Source organism: Mangifera indica, chromosome 5, assembly GCF_011075055.1.
Source record: "Mangifera indica cultivar Alphonso chromosome 5, CATAS_Mindica_2.1, whole genome shotgun sequence".
Classification (NCBI taxonomy): domain Eukaryota; kingdom Viridiplantae; phylum Streptophyta; class Magnoliopsida; order Sapindales; family Anacardiaceae; genus Mangifera; species Mangifera indica.
Window position 1 is genome coordinate 16,347,796 of NC_058141.1, and position 19,391 is coordinate 16,367,186.

A 19,391-nucleotide genomic window follows, 5' to 3' on the forward strand; every position below is an offset into this window, starting at 1 on the left:
GTTACAAAAACATTTGCTTATAAAAATAAAACTACTGTACGTTTGCCTAAAAAGGTATAAACGAAAAAAATTTTACCTATTTTAATTAATATCCCAGAAAAAAGGGTCAGGAAAAAAAATAAAAATAAAATATTTTTATATAATTTTGATATATAAAATATTATTTTTAATTTTGATTAATTTATAATTATATGATAATTAAAAAAAATAAAATAATTAAGATAAAATAGTATTTTTAATTTTTAATATTATTATTTAAGTGAAAAAAGTGATATGTATAAATATAAAAATTTTATTTGTTTGTGTCATTGAGAGATGAAAAATAGTTATAAGGACAAGCTTCGGGTGGGAAATGAGAGTTCACGCTTCAATTAATTTTCCTATTACTGACGCTCTGAAATATAATATTTTACTTAAAAAAATAATATTAAACATTTTCCTTCAAAATGAACGGAACAAAAATTTATTAATAAATGTTATTTTTGTCCTTTTAAAGGGAATTGGCTCCAACGTATCCAAAATTCAAAACTAGAAAGTGCTGCACAACCAACCTACTTTGCCATTAAATACCCGTTATAACCCGCCCTTTTGCTCCTAATTCCTTCGTCATCTAAAGCAAAGATCGTCTCCACCAAGTCGCAAATGGGAAAAAAAGACGAGGGAAAGAAAGCAATTTTCTTCCTTTTTTCATTGGTTCAAATCATCTTTGCAGCGTAAATCTAATTGGTACTCTTACCGTCTTTTCAATTTACAGATCCTTATTTTTTACCTTATTTTTTCATTCATCGATTTCCCGTGAACGCGGAGGTTTATTTTTCCTTTTGTGTTTGAGACTGGTAGTTAATAGTTACATCAGAGTTGTTGACGTAAACCGTGATTTTAGAAAACCTTATCAACTAAATTCTGTTTGTTTAAATTTTTTTTTTGTCCCCCCAATTAATAACTTGTGAATTTCCTAGTTTGAATTATTAGGTTTCTTGCAAAATGGGTTTTCTTTTCTTTCTTTTTAAAAAATTTGAGAATCCATTTACGGATTCATGAATTGGAGCTGAAAAGACTTTGGAGAGTGGAGTGATCTTACTCGTAGCTCTCATGGGGAATTTTCTTGTTGGGTTTGTGTTGCCTTTGCTCCTACTAACAGGTACGCTCTTTAATTAAACCTTATTTTTTCTTCTATTTGTTTAATAACTGCAACATAGAGCTAATAGCATCATTTGAGGGATAGTATGATTGAAATCATCGCGAATACCTATTTTAATTGTCTAATAATTTTCAGTTGTTTGTATTTGATTTGTTACCTCATATTTCTTTTGGTTGATTTGAGTTGACTTAATGAATTTGTGCTATTAAATTTATACCATATTCTCTGGGTGTAGAGTTATGACGTGGGTATTTTAGTTCATATGCTCATTCGAATAGTGCTAATCTTTTGGACCTGTCAAGTTAAGGTTACACGTCGTGGATGATGCCCTTTGGTTTATGGACAAAAAGTATGGAATGGACAAATAAATATAATTTTGAAATGAATTTATTTGAATTCGTCATGGTTTTTCACTCTTTTACTTTGGTGCGACACTGCTGGTTTGTCGCAGTCTGCTCATGTATTAGTTTGTTCTGCTCCTTTAGAAATTTAGAAACATAAGAAATATGTAAGGCTATTTTGTAGTTGAGTTCATTGGCTGTCTATTTCATAGTTGGTGGTTGTCTTGGTCTAAGGTGATTCATACTTTACATTGGAACTTAGAAAGTAAAGAAAGATGTAGGCTGAATGCTGAAATTTGCAAGTTTTGAAGCATATATGCATCAAATCACACTAACGCTAAGGTGGGGAGGGTTTGAGTTAAACTTATTACAATTGAGATCAATCTAATTTTGTGCTCTGTTCTTTACATGTGTTTCTCTATTTGTGTTTGTGTTTATGTGTCTATTTATTTATTGATATGATGCATCAATTTGTTTCTCTCTCCTTGTTAGGTGTATTTGTGAATTGATGTTATCAAACTCAAAACATTACTTTTGTAGAAGAGTACATATGTCTTCCTGCTTCATGGGCAGAATAATTATTGACTTACATTTTCATGTTTCTTGCAGCTGCTTTAGTCAATTGGAGTTTGATCTCTTTTGTTGATTTGACAGCTTTCCTTTTTATTCAATTTACTGCTCCAAAAACAGGTAACCAAATTTGTGTAAGATTTACCAGTTTGATTTCAGTGTTACTGCTTTCAGCAGTTTGAGTATGGTGTGAACCTATGGTGATATTGATGTTTCCAATTCAGAATTTTTTTGTCCTGAATTGGTTTAAGTGCAGGGAATGAGGTGTTTTCTCTAGATCTATTATCAAATATTTATGATTTAACGATTTTTTCCATGTCACTGATGGATGTGCATAAGAGACCTTTTACAATGATTGTTGTTGTTAGAACTTTTATGATGTTCTGAATTTCCTTTTCAAGTTAGGAAGTCTTGGATTGAAATAAATCACTTATAGATAGTGATTGCTATCACTAGATGTCAATTATTGTGTAGGTTGACAATTTAACTACAACCATGCATGGTCTATGATACCACTTATGCCATGGACATGTTGACATTATATTGTATTAATTTCAAATATTCAAGTTTGTTTGTGGTAAAATGGATAAATTATATTGCACAGTCGTAATATAAGGGAATTTTTGTAAGGGTAGCTTTAGCAAACTGGCAAGAAACCTTTTTCATTTTAAATTGGGAATTTATATATTCCATATTTATTTGGATCCACTCTGCTAAATGTTTGGCTTAGTTTCCCAAAACAACTATCTAGATTTTAAATTATACCATGAATAATTGTAACTGTCCATGATGAAAAAGAATAATTTATTAACTTTAAATTTAGCTTTTTAAATCATGATTATGTTGGTATACGAACGATACAAAATCAATTATTCAACTCAAATTCATCTGTTTGTTTTGTTTTAGAAATCCAAGTTCTTTAACATTATTAATTGTAGGCTTTAATAAATTTGGAATTTAACATGTTTTAGATTCCAATTGTTAAAATGACTTAGACTTATCTAACTTGGATACCTATTACATAATTATACCATTTCATTTGTATTTTTCTTCCTAATGTGGGACTTATATATTCCAACATCTCTACTCTAGTGCAACTGGACTGTTAGTTGACACTTGCCATACATCGGGTAGCCTTTTTGAACTCGGGCTTGGTAGGGGTGGATTCGAGCCGAGCTGAGTTCAAGCATGGGTCAATTCAAGTTCAACTCTTCGGCTCGACTAAAGGGAGTGAAGTTCGAGTTCGGCTACAGTATCTAACTGAGCCAAGCTTAAACTCAACTTTGTACTGGAGTTGAGCTAAAATAAATCAAAACAATATTTTTTTGATATGTATTAATCAAATCAACATTGTTTTAGTTGATTTGAATGAAACTTTTTTTGGGTTTCCAAGCATGGCGAGCCAAACACTCCTTAAGCTTGAGCTTGAAGATATAAAACCTGTATTTGAGTTCAAGCACGAGTTTGCTTGAGCCAAACTTGTTTCAGGCTCGTTTGAGCTGAACTGGCAAACGAGCTTGTGCTAGCTTGGCTCGAATCCAATCCTACATCTTGGCCTACTTCTTGGCTTAACCTATAGGTCCATCTAGGATTTAACCCAAGGTTTGGCTTTTTTCAACTCATCCTTCCATGCTCAAACAGGTCTTGGATCAACAATTGTTAAGCCTTTGCAGTTCTAATACTATGTTAGAGATCTAAGTTCTTTTGCATTATTAATTATGGGCTTTAACATGTTTTCAACGCTAATTATTAAAATTACTTGAGCCTATCTAGTATCTAACTTGGATGCCCACTACATTATACATACCCTTTCATTTTTATTTTTCTTCCTAATTTGAGACTTTTATATTCCAACATGTTGTTTGTTTGTTGTGTTTCTTAATAATATATTTAATTCACTAACATAAAATTTTTATTTTCTGTAGGATTTCATTTTCAAAGAAGATTTTTGTTTCTTTGGCTCGTCATTATCTTTTCTCTTCTTGTGATTCTTTTTCAAGTGATATATATTATTGTATGGGCATTTGAGGGTTATAAATGGAGTATAACAGATGCTTGGTGGGCAAAGCTTATTGGTTTTATGATGTAAGAATTGATTTTCCTTTTAATCTCATTTGTTTGTTCTTTTTTTTTGCCTCTTTATGAATTCATGTCTTATCTCTTCATTATATGCTTTTGCAGAGTCCAGTCCTGGAGGTCCCCCACTGTAATATATTTCTTGGTTGCCCAACTGTCAGCTGTTTTTGTTGCTTTGGTTGATATTTGCTTGAACAAATTTCATCCAGAGCCATGTCCGAATTCCTGTTGGGGTCATCTCTTAACAGTTGTTGAACATTTAGGTTTGTAAGTGGTTCATTAAAACTCTAATGATTGCCCTTGTGCTGTGCAGTTTGCTCTTTTTAAATTTTCCTTCTTTTACTTAGTCATCCTAGTCTATTCAATGACATGTCTTTCTTTCTCATTCAATGCTTATTGCATAAATTTGCGTAATGCCATGTATTGTATGGGAACTTATTGGTGCTGTTTAATCATGAAGTACTAAGGAGAGGAGCTAAACATCCTGACATATTTTTAGAGTTTAAATTGAAATTTATTTTGGGTTTTCACTTGTCATCTTAAGCTTTTGGTCTAGTGATAACCTCAGTTGTTAAGTGGTTTTGTGTTAGAGTATCCCCATTGTGTATTTAATATGCTATAGATGATTATGGTTGTGGTTGTTTTATGGTTTTGATTTTGTTTGATTGATTTGCAAGTGGTTGTTTTATGATTTTGATTTTGTTTGATCGATTTGCAAAGCACATGAGGGGCATATTAGAGCTTAAAAATGTTTGTTATTGTTTAAGTGACCTATCTATTTAAATTTTTGAATCAAATGATAACATTAATCCTTTCTCAATGCTACACTTAATGAAATGTCACTATGAATTTGTGTTGTCTGTTTCAGCGACCTTTAGGATGAGAGTAGGTTGAATGTGGTTTGGTTCCTAGAAAGCCAAACAGGTGGTCCTTTTTGTTAATTGAAAAGTTCTGAAAACAATATTTCCAGTGATTTTCTTTTCTCTGTGTTTGTACATTTTTTGTGTATAATTCACTTGAGCGAATTCAAAGACATCGTGAAGCCATATTTCAGGTTGAATTGACCCAAAATTTTATAGTGTAGTCCTTGAACATCTTCTGAATCAACTTTCTCCCTCTTTTGGGGTATTCTCTTTGCCATCAATTCTGTAGTTGTTTATGAAAGATGATTTTTTTGTTAGAAATATAGCTACTTATTGAAAACTCTTAAATATACTAATAAATCTGCCCTTGTCAAACTACTCAATATTCTAATACACTCTTAAAATATGAATAACTAATATCTCTGCATGCTAGCAGTCTGTTTTGCTGACTATTTTTTCAACATTGTTACTTGAATAATGTCTAAATGACTTTGAATCATCTGTACTCTCTAAAAGAAGAGATTGGTTTTGTCATTTGTACGCTTTTGTCTCTCTAGAGTTGGTAAATCCTAGGTTTTTAGTCATTTGTATGCAACTTTGCATTTCAATTTTAATTCTATGTATAGTTTATATTCATAATCTACTCATGTTTGTAATCCATTGCTGACCTTTTGTTCGTTGTAAAAACATTTTAATCTTTTGTTTGCATCTTTACTCAAATAGATTCTAATTTTACTCTTTTCTTCTTTTAAATGAATTGATTGGAATTATTTTGTGTTTTGCAATATGGAAGGTTCTCACCTTAGGGTTGCTTCCTGTTTGATGTTGCCCGCTGTTCAGCTGGTTTTGGGAATTAGTCACCCTTCATGGGTTTCCCTCCCATTTTTTATTGGCAGCTGTGCTGGTGTTGTAGATTGGTCTTTAACCAGCAATTTTCTTGGACTTTTCAGGTTATTGCTTTCTATCGTCCACGCATTGCTGAGTGATGTCTTTATCACTCTCTCTTTCTTTTGATGAGCAGCCTTTGGTTTCTTTGGTGGCTCACATTTGTGTGTATGGTTTCTCAGGTGGTGGAGACCTCTTCAGCTGTATGCAGGCTGTAACATTGTCCTACTTTATGTCTATCAGCTCCCAGTGAATTTCCCAAATATTTTTCTACGGGTTGCTGATTATATTGGTCTGTTTAAAATATCTGCAGGGTCTGAGTGGCCCGAAATCTGCTGTGGGGTTTCTCTTGTAATTTTCTATATTATGGTATGTATAGGTAATGCTAATATAAAGTCATTTCTGTTTAAAATTGGTCGGGAAAATCACTTCAGGGAGTGAAAATAATTTTCTTATATCTTAAAAATCTATGGTTCAATTCTTATATCTTATTATTCCTATATGCTATAAAATTTCTTTCTGATTGTGGTTTTTTAACCCGATATACAAGCTTGAACGGTTAAGTAATATATGTTTAGGTTTAGTCGTGAAAGTGAATGATGAATTAGTTACTCAATTGAATTGTGGTCTGTGTTTGAAAAATAATTTTGAGGTAAATTATAGTATATGGACAATGAAGGCTTGATTTGCCTGTAGTTTGTGTATCAGAGTCATCACACAAAATTAAAAAAGCAATACTTGGCACATAGTGCTCCCTTATTTTAGCTCTATTTTTCAGAAGATGTAAGACAGCATAAATTACTGGTAGGAAGGTGTTTGTGTAGCTAATGTTACTCTTGTTGATATCATTTTTGGCTATTGGAAAATGGTAGCCAAATTTTTACTTTACAAAATAGAACAAGACCCAATTACAACTTCAGCTTTGGATTACGTTAACAAAATATATGCATTGAGAAGTGGAAATGGTAAATAAAATTTGTGAAATTTGTGTGAAATTAAAATGTTATGTTGTGATAACATTTCTTGTGCATATCGTATCTGTTTTTTCCCTCTTGGGTGCATGCTTTTACACTCTTTTCAATAAGATTTCTGCCTGCTGATGCAGCTATCTTGGATTAGATATGATTTGGAGGAAATGGATTTTATTTTGTCCTCTAGAGAAAGTAGCTTAACAGAGAAACTTCTGCCATCCAAGCATTCTTTTTTCATTCGTGAATCAAGGTAATAAACTTGAATTCTGATTATTAAGCAGTGTCCACTTTTGGCATCTTGACTTCAGTATCTAAAAAGCTGATACTCATACACTTAACTGGGGTGTTACCTGTAAGAGTTTGAACAATGTGTCCTTTTAAGCTGGACTTGGTCTTTGTTTGAGTCCTTAAATAGTGATATATTTATGCATTTTGTATGGGAGTAATAAGTAAGCTAATGAACAATAAATGATAAGAATATAGTATTCATCAATTCTGGTAAGTTCTGAAGATTGTGATTTTTTCGTTATTTTTTCATTTTTTAAATGCAAGATCTCATTATAGAGTTACATGTTCTGCCAGCTATTTCAATTCAATTTGATGGAGAAACTACTTAGATAATGCAATGTGTGTTAGAGAGATGGTACTACTAAGGGGTCCTCATTATGAACCTATTATTACAGTTTGCTGCCTGTTGTAGTAAAGCATTGTCAAATTGCTATAATTTTTTTTCTTCCCCTGCATATCTGATGTCTCACTGCCCTTTTCATCATTACAGTTACTGGGAGTTTTCTTTATCTCTAAAAGGTGAAATTGATGAGTGATCAAAATTGACCTTAGATCATTAGAATTGGGTCCATGAGAAAGATAGATAAACATAAGGTAGTTAAGTAAAACAAATAGAAAAGAAAATTATAGGTACCAGATTGAAGATGCGCTGCTTTGCACAATTACAGCAGATTGGAGGGTGAATAGGACTGGAATAACTTTGAGTGATCATGTCTTGTTTTGATTTGCTTCATAATTTGTTGTTCTAACAGGATGCTTTTTACTTCATGTGTTGGTGCTTTTAGATTATCTTGAGCTGCTGTTAAGGTTACTGAACTATAGATGTTCATTTGTCCCTGGATGCATTTATTTGTCCAAAAAAAAAAAAATCTTTCTTCTTAATATAGATGCAGATTAATGTTTTGCTTACTGGTTTATGGAATATATATTTACAGAACTGGTGTTCGACATTCAAACGTTTTGTTAAGGGGAGCAGTTTTTCGAACATTTAGTATCAACTTCTTCACGTACGGTTTTCCGGTATATACATTAATAACATTATCATTTGCTTTCTGAACTTGTCAATTTTTCACTTAGCTAAAGAATTTCAAGCTGTCATATGGTCATCACAGTAGCAGTTGACTAAAATCAAATAATTCGATATTTCAATTCCATTTCTAGTTGTATATATGCTGTTTTTTGAAGAAAATTTCTGGTTTACGTTTGACAGGTCTCCTTGTTTGCTCTTTCTTTTTGGAGCTTCCATTTTGCTAGTGTATGTGCATTTGGGCTGCTTGCATATGTTGGCTACATTATATATGCTTTCCCTTCCTTATTCCATTTGCACCGGTTAAATGGGATGCTGCTTGTCTTCATTCTCTTATGGGCTGTTAGCACGTATATTTTCAATGTAGCATTTGCGTTCTTGAATTGGAAACTTGGAAAGGTAGTTTTCTCTTTAAGCATGGAGTTTCATGTTGTACACTATACAAAAAATTGTTGGAATTCATTCTTTATATTCATATGCAGGACATGGAAATCTGGGAGATGGTTGGGCTGTGGCATTATCCCATACCTGGCTTCTTTCTGCTTGCTCAATTCTGTCTTGGTGTTTTGGTTGCATTGGGTAATCTTGTGAACAACTCTGTTTTCCTCTACTTGTCTGATGAGGATTGGCGATCTTCTAATGAATCCTCAACTGTTGAAGGTGATGAAGTACAACATTTTAGTCATCCCTTATTTATCTTTAATTTCCACTCATTCATCATGGGTTTTTTAATTCCTGACATACACTGATTGTGATTTTACTTATGTTCTATATTTTTCTTTTTGTATCCTTCTATTACAGTGGAACAAGAGACCAAAGTATTGGTTGTAGCCACAATTGCTTGGGGATTGTGCAAATGCTCTAGGGCTATCATGTTGGCGCTTATATTTATCATTGCAATGAAACCCGGTTTCATCCATGCTGTGTATAGTATGTAAACAAGTTGTGTTCTGCCTTGTTAAATTTTTATATTGAGATCATTAAAGGCTTTTTGACCCTTCATCTCATAGTAACATAAAAATGGATAGCAAGTTTATATTATGCCATGAGCTTATGGAACATTTCTAATTGGTGCTGTATTGACCTGTGCTTTCAGTGATATTCTTTCTGATATATCTTTTGAGCCACAACATCAGCAGAAAGATACGCAAGTCCCTGATTCTTCTGTGTGAAGCTCATTTTGCACTCTTGTACATTCTTCAGATTGATTTGATCTCTAATGCTTTGAAGCAAAAAGGCTCTCTAAGTATGGAAATTCTTTTACAGCTAGGTATGCTATTGTTCCCATCCATCCAATTTGAGTTGATATATTCTGGGGATCTGGTTACGGTTTTCAATTAATTTTACGGGACAATTTTTTTCTGTTATATCTATTTCCATTATTAAGGTCTCACCCAGAAGGTTAAACATTAAATTATTGAATCTTTATGGAAATTGGTGCAGGTCTTCTCAAACATGACAGCTCATGGGATTTCTTGGAAATAGCTTTTCTTGGTTGTTTCTGTGCAATTCATAACCATGGTTTTGAGATGCTATTTTCATTCTCAGCAATTGTGCAACATACCCCTAGCCCTCCAATTGGATTTAGTATTTTAAAAGCTGGTCTGAGCAAATCAGTCCTCTTGTCAGTGTATGCTTCCTCAACGACAAAATGCAGCCATGATAATCCTTCTTATGGTATAATTTCATCTTTTTTTCTAATTCTATTGTTTTGACATTGTGTGCAGTTGCTGAAGAATTCAGAAGTGGTTTCAAATTTTTTTGAAATAGTTGCAAATTGACAACTCAAGTATTTACTCCAAGTATTTTAAACTATGTTAATGAATGTGAGAACACTATATATACGGTTTGGTAGGCACAGAAGTGTGAGTATAAGTTTCTGTTTTACTGTTAGTATGAAAATATCCATTTGATAAACTGCAGACTTCGGAATTGGTTGAGATTAATTGTTATTTTGGTGGAAAAAGATTATTCCTGGACTAAACAGAAAAAAATAAAGTAGACCAACCAACCCAGCTGAGCCTCAGTCATAAGATAGTTGAGGGTTGCATGGTTTCTATTTAATGTCCTGTACTGAGCTTGATGCCAACCCTACATGAGATTATGTACTTCCTTTTAGACATTATACTGAGAATATACTTATTATCTGCATTAGTTAACATTATATCCTTGAAATTTTAATGAATAGAGGTATCAAAACCTAACTTACTGAAGTTGGTTGCTTGTTTTCTGTTTTTGTCTGGTTCACTTGCACGACTGCTTTTACTGTATATTCCATTCTACTAATCAGTCATTTCTCTTACATACTTCCAGAGAGAAGGATAGCATCATTTCTCAGTACAATTGGGCAGAAGTTTCTTTCAATGTACCGATCATGTGGGACCCAGATTGCTTTTCTTACTATTCTCTTGACAGTATACCTAGTGGCACCTAATTATATATCGTGTGGGTATATTTTCCTTCTCCTTGTTTGGATTATTGGAAGGCAACTTGTTGAGAAAACAAAAAGACGCCTATGGTTCCCTTTAAAAGCATATGCTTTTACAGTGTTTGTGTTCATCTATAGCTTGAGCAGTTTCCCCAGCTTTCAGATGTGGTTGTCTGGGTTAATAGATCTTGATATTTACTTGGGTTATAATTCAGAAGCTTCCTTGCTGAAAAATGTTTGGCAATCTCTAGCAGTCTTGATAGTGATGCAACTTTATAGCTATGAAAGGAGACAAAGCAAGTATAACAGGCTAGATGATTCCAATCTCTTGGATTCTAGTTTACCAGGTTTCATCAAACGTTTTCTAGTTTGGCACAGCCAGAAGATCCTGTTTGTTGCATTGTTCTATGCTTCTTTATCTCCAATTAGTGCATTTGGCCTTGTGTATCTACTTGGTGTTGTCATCTTTTCAACTTTGCCTAAAGCTTCTCGGATCCCATCTAAATCATCGTTAATTTACACAGGGCTTCTAGTGACAACTGAGTATCTTTTTCAGATGTGGGGAAAGCAAGCAGGGATGTTTCCTGGGCAAAAGCACTCTGATTTGCCCCTTTTTTTGGGTTGGCATGTATATAAGCCCAGTTTTTGGGGCCTAGAATCAGGCTTGAGAGGAAAAGTGCTTGTGATTGTTGCATGTACCCTTCAGTACAATGTCTTCCGTTGGTTGGAGAAGATGCCTAGTAGTATTTTAAACAAAGGAAAGTGGGAAGAGCCCTGTCCACTGTTTGTCTCAGCCAAAGATGTGCATGTTAATGCTTCTCATTCTAATGAGGAAAATATTCCATCATCAAATCCTAGTGCTCTCTCCCTGAAACGAAAGAGTGTGACAAGTAATTCATGGCCATCATTCACTTCTGGTCAGGCTCAAACATCTAATTTGGTGTCCTCTAAAACAGGAGGTTCTGAGGGTAGTAGCAATAAAATATTCTCATTTGGATATATTTGGGGAAGCACCAAGGAGAGTCATAAGTGGAACAAGAAGTGTATTCTTGTATTGAGAAAGGAGAGATTTGAAACACAAAAGGCTGTCTTTAAAGTATATATGAAGTTTTGGATAGAGAACCTGTTTAATCTCTTTGGTCTTGAGCTAAACATGATTGCACTGCTTCTTGCCAGTTTTGCTCTGTTGAATGCTATCTCTTTGTTGTATATCGCATTGCTTGCTGCTTATGTTCTTTTGACCAGGCGTATTATACAGAAATTATGGCCCATATTGGTCTTCTTGTTTGCTGCCATTCTCATCCTGGAGTACTTGGCTATCTGGAAGAATATGTCACCTTTGAATCAACATATCACAGATGACCCTAATGTACACTGCCATGACTGCTGGAGAAGCTCAGCTCAAAATTTCCAATATTGCAAGAATTGTTGGTTGGGTATTACTATCTTAAATAATTTACTGTAGTGTGTGGGTGTTTTTTTAATATATACTTTCACCTCTGTATATGCCCATAGGGATGGACATATATGCTTCTTATCTTCTTTCTATTGGTTGGAGATTTTACGTGCTTGATTTTTAGCAGAAATTTTGCGTATCTTTCTTTATTTTGAATGTCCTTATTGTCTGAAGAACTACTAGAATGTGGTTGATAAGAATTCCCATAGAGATTTCCAAAAGTTTTCTCTACCTTCAGTTCAGAATCATTATGTTGGTTCCTTTAAGTTGGCTTAATTCTGAAACTGCATTTTAAGTCATTTATGTTAATTGTCTATCTATTTTTTATATTCTTTTTACTGATGTTTATTTTTGGTTGGTGCCACTTTTCTATAGGACTGGTGGTTGATGATCCCCGGATGCTTATCAGTTATTTTGCAGTCTTCATGCTTGCTTGTTTCAAACTCCGTGCTGATCTTGTGTCAAGTTTGTCAGGCTCATCATCATATCATCAAATGATTTCTCAACGCAAAAACTCATTTGTTTGGAGAGATCTTTCCTTTGAAACTAAAAGCATGTGGACCTTTTTTGACTATCTGAGGCTTTACTGTTACTGTCATCTAATGGATCTTGTGCTTGCATTGATTTTGATTACTGGAACCCTTGAGTATGACATTCTGCATCTTGGTTATCTTGCTTTTGCTCTTGTTTTTTTCCGGTTGAGACTCGAAATCCTGAAGAAGAAGAACAAAATATTCAAGTTCTTGCGTATATACAACTTTACCCTAATCATTCTTTCTCTTGCTTACCAGTCACCGTTTGTGGGGGAATTCAGTGTGGGGGAGTGTGAAACAATAAACTATATATTTGAGATGATTGGATTTTATAAGTATGACTATGGTTTTCGTATTACTGCAAGATCCGCCCTTGTTGAGATTATTATATTCATGTTGGTATCACTTCAATCATACATGTTCTCTTCTCAGGATTTTGATCATGTCTCACGATATCTTGAGGCAGAGCAAATTGGTGCCATTGTGCATGAGCAAGAAAAGAAAGCTGCCTGGAAAACTGCACAGTTACAACATATTCGAGAGAGTGAGGAAAAAATACATCAACGCCACTTGCAAGTGGAGAAAATGAAATCTGAGATGCTTAATTTGCAAATACAGCTTCACAGTATGAACTCAATTGCTAACGGTGGTAACAGTACTCCTAATACTGAAGGCCTGAGAAGGAGGAGGAGTAATTCTCTTTATACAAATATTCAATCTGGGAAAGGGGAGGACTCTGTCAGGAAGCAGGAGCAGATTGTAAAAGCAAATTCGGAATACCTATTTGAAGTACATGAATTACCTAATAGCGTCAACACAGAAAGTCCTGTTGCAATGGAGTCTCCAAAGTATTCGCTGGGATCACCTCTCTGTGAAATCACTGAGATCGAACAAGATGTCACTGATGCTGCCTATTTTGATTCAAACAAAATTGTGAAAGGCCAAGCAAAGGATAATCCTTTAATTTCTGCAGTACAACTTATAGGGGATGGAGTTTCCCAGGTACAGTCTATTGGAAATCAGGCTGTTCACAACCTTGTGAACTTCTTGAACATCACTCCAGAAGATTCTGACATGACTGAGCCATCCTCTGCTGAGGATGAGGTATATGATGAAATGGAGAGCCAGAATAAGAGGTACGTTACTCTAGATCGTTCATCTTCGATGCAGTCTGACAATAGTTCGGATGCTACAAGTTTGCAGATAGGAAGGATATTTCGTCATATATGGTCCCAAATGCGGAGTAATAATGATTTTCTGTGTTACTGCTGCTTTGTTCTTGTCTTTCTGTGGAACTTCAGTTTGCTTTCAATGGTGTATCTTGCAGCTCTGTTCTTATATGCTCTATGTGTGCATACCGGCCCAAGTTGCTTCTTCTGGGTTATCATGCTAATTTACACTGAAATGTATATTTTGGTCCAGTACCTATACCAAATTATTATCCAGCACTGTGGGTTAAGGATTAATTCACAGCTGCTCCAGGCACTAGGATTCCCTTCACAGAAAATCAGCGCGTCATTTGTTATCAGTTCATTGCCTCTATTTCTTGTCTACTTATTTACCCTCTTACAGAGCTCTATAACTGCAAAAGATAATGAATGGATACCCTCTACTGACTTCAATTTTCATAGGAGTATTTTCAGTCAGAAAGAGGTGCTTGTGAATTACAGTTGGAGCCAAAGGATCCAGGTTCTGCTCCAACCAATCACAAATAGTGTAAAATTGATAATCAGAAGATTCTTCAGGTACTGGAAATCACTAACTCAGGGTGCAGAATCTCCTCCTTACTTTGTCCAGCTGTCTATGGATGTTCACTTGTGGCCAGAAGATGGTATACAGCCAGAGAGGATCGAGTCTGGAATAAATCAATTGCTAAAAATTGTTCATGACGACAGATGCACCGAAAAAGACCCCAGTCTTTGCCCATTCACTAGCAGGGTTCATGTCCAAAGCATTGAAAGAAGTCAGGAAAACACAAATGTTGCATTGGTTGTTTTGGAGGTGGTGTATGCCTCACCATTGGTGGGGTGTACTTCAGCAGAGTGGTACAAGTCACTAACTCCTGCAGCCGATGTAGCAAAAGAAATTGTTAAAGGACAAAGTGCTGGGTTTGTTGAAGACGTGGGATTTCCATACCAAATACTCTCTGTAATTGGGGGAGGCAAAAGAGAAATTGATCTGTATGCATACATTTTCGGTGCCGATTTGACTGTCTTCTTCCTAGTTGCCATTTTTTACCAATCTGTTATAAAAAATAAAAGTGAATTTCTTGATGTTTACCAGCTTGAAGATCAGTTTCCAAAGGAGTTTGTATTTATCTTAATGGTAATTTGATCCTTTGTGCTATTTTTATTATATTTGCCATACTCCACATATCAGAATTCAAGAGAAGTTTTGGTGTTTTAGTTATTATTTCTTGCATTCTGGCATATATCCACATTGTCAATTTATCTAACCAGAGATGTTTTCTCATGCAGATCATCTTCTTCCTGATCGTTCTTGATCGCATAATTTACCTTTGCTCGTTTGCCATAGGAAAAGTGATGTTCTATCTATTCAACCTCATCCTCTTTACATATTCAGTTACAGAGTATGCTTGGCACATGGGGCCCTCCCATCAGCATGCTGGAGGGTTAGCTCTACGTGCTATATTTCTCGCAAAAGCAGTTTCTCTAACATTACAGGCGATACAAATCCGGTGTGGGATTCCCCATAAAAGCACCTTGTATCGACAGTTTTTGACAAGTGAAGTTTCACAAATTAATTACCTTGGTTATAGATTGTATCGTGCCCTACCATTTTTATATGAACTGCGATGTGTACTTGACTGGTCATGCACATCCACATCTTTGACCATGTATGACTGGTTGAAGGTAAGTATGATACAATTTTATGGCATTGCAATAAATTTAGTTTGCATTTTTGAGTCAAGCCTGGGGAAGTTATTTAATGCATCACCATTTCTATGATTACCTGCGTATTATACTGTTCTTTTCATTATAGAGTATAAAATCCAGAAGTAGAACATTACAATTGTGTTACAAGTCAAATGAGTCTGATGAGTATATGCCTGGTAGTTGTAGCTTTTGACATTTAACTTTGAATTAGCTTAAGAAAACCATGTTGAGTTCTTCCATGTTTAGTTGACCTCAGTCTTCTTTAGATACTGATCTAAGGCATTAGGCATCTAACTTTAGGCCAAAATAAGCTATCTCTTCGAGTGTTATGTATATCCCATGTCAGTCTACCATTATTGTGGGTTTTTTTGTGTGGCTGCTTATCCTATAGTTGGGGACTAAGCCTAATTATCTTCAGCTGTTGTACTGGATTAACTAGCATTTTACCAAAACCAAGTTCAATTATATTGCTTTTGTTTGGTTATTCCTGTCTGGTTTAGGTTCTGGTCCATGCCAGGCCCTTTTGGTTATGTTTTTTGTTGGGCTTGTATTTGACCAAGAGTGTTCAATAATTCCATATTGATGTGTATATATGTTTGGTTTAATTTCCTAATAATATCTATTCTCTTCCTACAGCTCCATACTTCTAATTCAACCAACTTTATTCATCATTCTATACCACCATCTGGCATCCCAGTTAGTTGACCTTTTTCTAGTTCTAAATTGGTGCCCATCCTCAACACCCTGTCGCCAACCCTATGTAGGGTCATTCTGCTTGAAGATGATAGCTGAAGGAATGTCATCATTAAATATGAATTGCTTAAAAGTTCAGTGATGTTATTTCTTAAAAAAGGGTTACTTAGTCTATGTTATTTCTTTGCTGTGTTTCCTGTAACTTATATCATTCATCATTATTTGCTGTTTACATAGAGCGTCCTTTGTATCCTTTAACATAATAATTTGCCATTGACATGGAGCATGCCAACTGCTGACTCTGTGATTACCATTCTTTAAAATATTTGGATATTTTTGTCATAGAATAGATCATCACTTGCAAGTTAGGTCGTTGAGTTTCTGTTTTTAGCAATTGCAATTGATTAGATAATTTTCTTGCTTATTTTGGAAACTGATATATGGTTCTATCCCTAGCTGGAGGACATACATGCAAGCCTTTACCTCGTCAAATGTGATGCAGTCTTGAATAGAGCTAAGCACAAACAAGGAGAGAAGCAAACAATAATGACCAAATGTTGCAATGGCATATGTTTGTTCTTTATATTAATCTGTACTATATGGGCTCCTATGCTGGTAAGAACCATAAAGACATGGCACCATTTGCATAATGAAACTCTTATGCCAACTCTTCTCACAAGTATGTGTGTGTGTGTATGGTTATGTATATATAAATCTTACTTTAGTCTCATCTTTTTGTTGGAATGTAGACCAGAAACCAACTTTTAAATGAAACTCTGAAGGCAGTTGATTTTCCATCTTTTAATTATTTTAAGTATTTAGAAAGAGCTGAATAGTGAGCTTTGTGATAAGTTTCAGTACTTGCAATTTCTAAGAGTGTCATCATTATTTGTAATGTAAAATCTTAGTTTTATTCATCAGTTAAAACATGCATGCTTGCCTTGTTTACTGCTAGGTAGATAAAATATAAACAGGTGTGTTTTAACCCTTACAATTTTATGTTTTTTCCCTTTACAGATGTACAGCAGTGGTAACCCAACAAACATTGCAAACCCCATTAAAGATGCCAGTGTTCAAATTGATATTAAGACTACTGGTGGAAGGTTGACATTGTATCAAACCACTCTATGCGAAAAGCTCAATTGGGATAATGTTAATTCTGACGTTAATCTTGATCCCCATAATTATCTGGATACGTATAATAAGGATGATATTCAGTTAATATGCTGTCAATCAGATGCAAGTATTTTGTGGCTTGTTCCTGATGTGGTTCAGACTAGATTTATACAGTCCCTTGACTGGGATAAAGATATTGATATTAGTTTTACTTGGGTACTTGCAAGAGATCGACCAAAAGGCAAGGAAGTGGTGAAATATGAAAAAGATGTTGATCCTCAGGATCTTCCGAATGCCTCAGATGTTCAAAATGTCCTCAATGGTTCTACTAACAGTTTTGTCATATATAATCTTTATCCAAGATACTTTCGTGTAACTGGCTCCGGTGATGTCAGACCCTTTGAACTAGAGGTGAAACTCTTGTTCTTAGCACTCTTTGCTTGCTCACTGTTGAATAAACTCATTTGTTTTATATAAATCAACTTTTGGCATCATGTGACACTTTATTGGAATGGTTAATAATCAAGTTATACTGATGCTGCTGAGTAGAAGGGTTTGATTCTTTTGCGTTGTTTTCCCTTATTATAATTGTTCATCTATAAAATTTAGTGGAAAGGCCTCTGTAAAGCCTTTGGTTAGATTTGGTTTTATTTTTATGACAAAACCAAAAAAAATCATTTCAAGCTATTAACTTTTCAGTTAGTGGGAAAGACACTGGTCTATGGTGTATCAGTGTTAATAAAAAAATGTAATGAACAACCTCAGAAGAGTTACTGATAAAGAACTGCTTATTTTTGTGTTGCAGGTAAATAGAGTTAGCGCAGATCTTGTTCTAAATCGTGCTGATTACCATTGGTGGTCCTTCCATGATATCAACTCATCCGATATTCATGGTTGTGGGGGTTTGACAGGGCCCATGGCAATTGTGGTCTCTGAAGAAACACCACCACGTAAGTTTCGAATAAACATTATGTCACATGTATCTTTTAATGGCATGTTATGAGTTTTCTTTCATATTGTTATTAATGCTACAATAATGCTTCAGAAGGTATTCTTGGCGATACCCTGAGTAAGTTCAGCATTTGGGGTCTCTACATAACCTTTGTGCTTGCTGTTGGCCGATTTATCAGACTTCAATGCTCCGACTTAAGAATGAGAATCCCTTATGAGAATCTACCTTCCTGTGACAGGTGAATGCATAATAGTTCTGAGGCCCTATCTATGTTATATGCAAAAAATAAAGTATGCAGTAAAAGTCAAAATGCAACATTTTTTTTTTATTATTATTCTCTTCTTTTACTTGTGTCTAAATACAAGCAACAAATTAGATTCAAATTTTGGAGTTTTTCTTTGGTCATGAGTCTTTGACATGAAGTTTCTCAATTTTCCTGCTCAAAACCTATTTTGGTTTTAAAACATAAATGTGACCTTTAGTTGGCTTCTGTCAGTTTTCTATGGATTTTTATCCTTGATGCCTAAAGAAGGTTAATGGAAAAGTACTTGTCAACTTTGCATTTTTCTGTCCTAACCAAAACCTGGTTATATGTTGCTGTAGGTTAATAGCCATCTGTGAGGACATATATTCGGCAAGAGCAGAGGGTGAGCATGGAGTTGAAGAGGTCCTTTACTGGACCCTAGTGAAAATTTACAGGTCACCACACATGCTGCTTGAGTACACCAAGCCAGACTAGGTTGTGGAAGCTGAATCCTGATTCATGCTGACATAGGACCTAACCTATACGCGCTTATAGTACATATACTGATTTTTAAATTTGTGGTTATAAGAAATGCTCTGACGGTATCATATTCTTTGGCCAGAGGCCTTCATGTAGGATATTGAAAACTGAATACATGTATATTAATGACAGGCAAAGAGGTATTTGTACAAAATCTGTTACAGTATTAGAAGGTGAAAGAAAAGAGATTATACGTCTAGGGTGTTTTTCGACAATATTGGTGATACATTATTTTAACTGATATGTATACAAATAGAAGCTTTGATGCAAGGGCACTTTCATTTTTCTCATTCTCAGTTGTATAAATAAAAATGAGTTATCTCAAATACAAAGTAGAGCAGATGAAAATCCTGGTTTTGATCACATGCTC

General features: G+C 34.7%; 1 protein-coding gene across 3 annotated transcripts; it reads left to right on the forward strand.

Annotated features, from left to right (window-relative positions):
• The first annotated feature begins 601 nt into the window (after nucleotides 1-601).
• LOC123217306 (piezo-type mechanosensitive ion channel homolog) lies at nucleotides 602-19,291 on the forward strand. 3 transcript variants are annotated; one of them, XM_044638250.1, is made up of 21 exons: nucleotides 602-1,141; nucleotides 2,092-2,172; nucleotides 3,978-4,137; nucleotides 4,234-4,391; nucleotides 5,785-5,941; nucleotides 6,059-6,245; nucleotides 6,982-7,097; nucleotides 8,071-8,155; nucleotides 8,346-8,561; nucleotides 8,645-8,822; nucleotides 8,964-9,092; nucleotides 9,259-9,432; nucleotides 9,606-9,839; nucleotides 10,476-12,026; nucleotides 12,422-14,904; nucleotides 15,057-15,452; nucleotides 16,626-16,784; nucleotides 17,187-17,696; nucleotides 18,091-18,235; nucleotides 18,331-18,475; nucleotides 18,841-19,291. In XM_044638250.1, the coding sequence occupies exons 1-21, from the start codon at nucleotides 1,093-1,095 to the stop codon at nucleotides 18,974-18,976; spliced, it is 7,449 nt and encodes a 2,482-aa protein (XP_044494185.1). In that variant the 5' UTR covers nucleotides 602-1,092; the 3' UTR covers nucleotides 18,977-19,291. The 3 variants fall into 3 exon arrangements, with proteins under 3 accessions (XP_044494185.1, XP_044494186.1, XP_044494187.1); XM_044638251.1 differs by lacking the exons at nucleotides 602-1,141; nucleotides 2,092-2,172; nucleotides 3,978-4,137 and having other exon boundaries at nucleotides 4,264-4,395; XM_044638252.1 differs by lacking the exons at nucleotides 602-1,141; nucleotides 2,092-2,172; nucleotides 3,978-4,137; nucleotides 4,234-4,391; nucleotides 5,785-5,941 and having other exon boundaries at nucleotides 6,152-6,255.
• Nucleotides 19,292-19,391: the final 100 nt, after the last annotated feature.

Bases quoted from the DNA above. Each gene is read 5' to 3' on its own strand.
- LOC123217306 (XM_044638250.1), top strand. From the start codon at position 1,093: ATGGGGAATTTTCTTGTTGGGTTTGTGTTGCCTTTGCTCCTACTAACA. The intron at 15,453-16,625 runs GTAAGTATGATA...TTCTATCCCTAG, and splicing joins CCATGTATGACTGGTTGAAG to CTGGAGGACATACATGCAAG. The intron at 18,236-18,330 runs GTAAGTTTCGAA...ATAATGCTTCAG, and splicing joins CTCTGAAGAAACACCACCAC to AAGGTATTCTTGGCGATACC.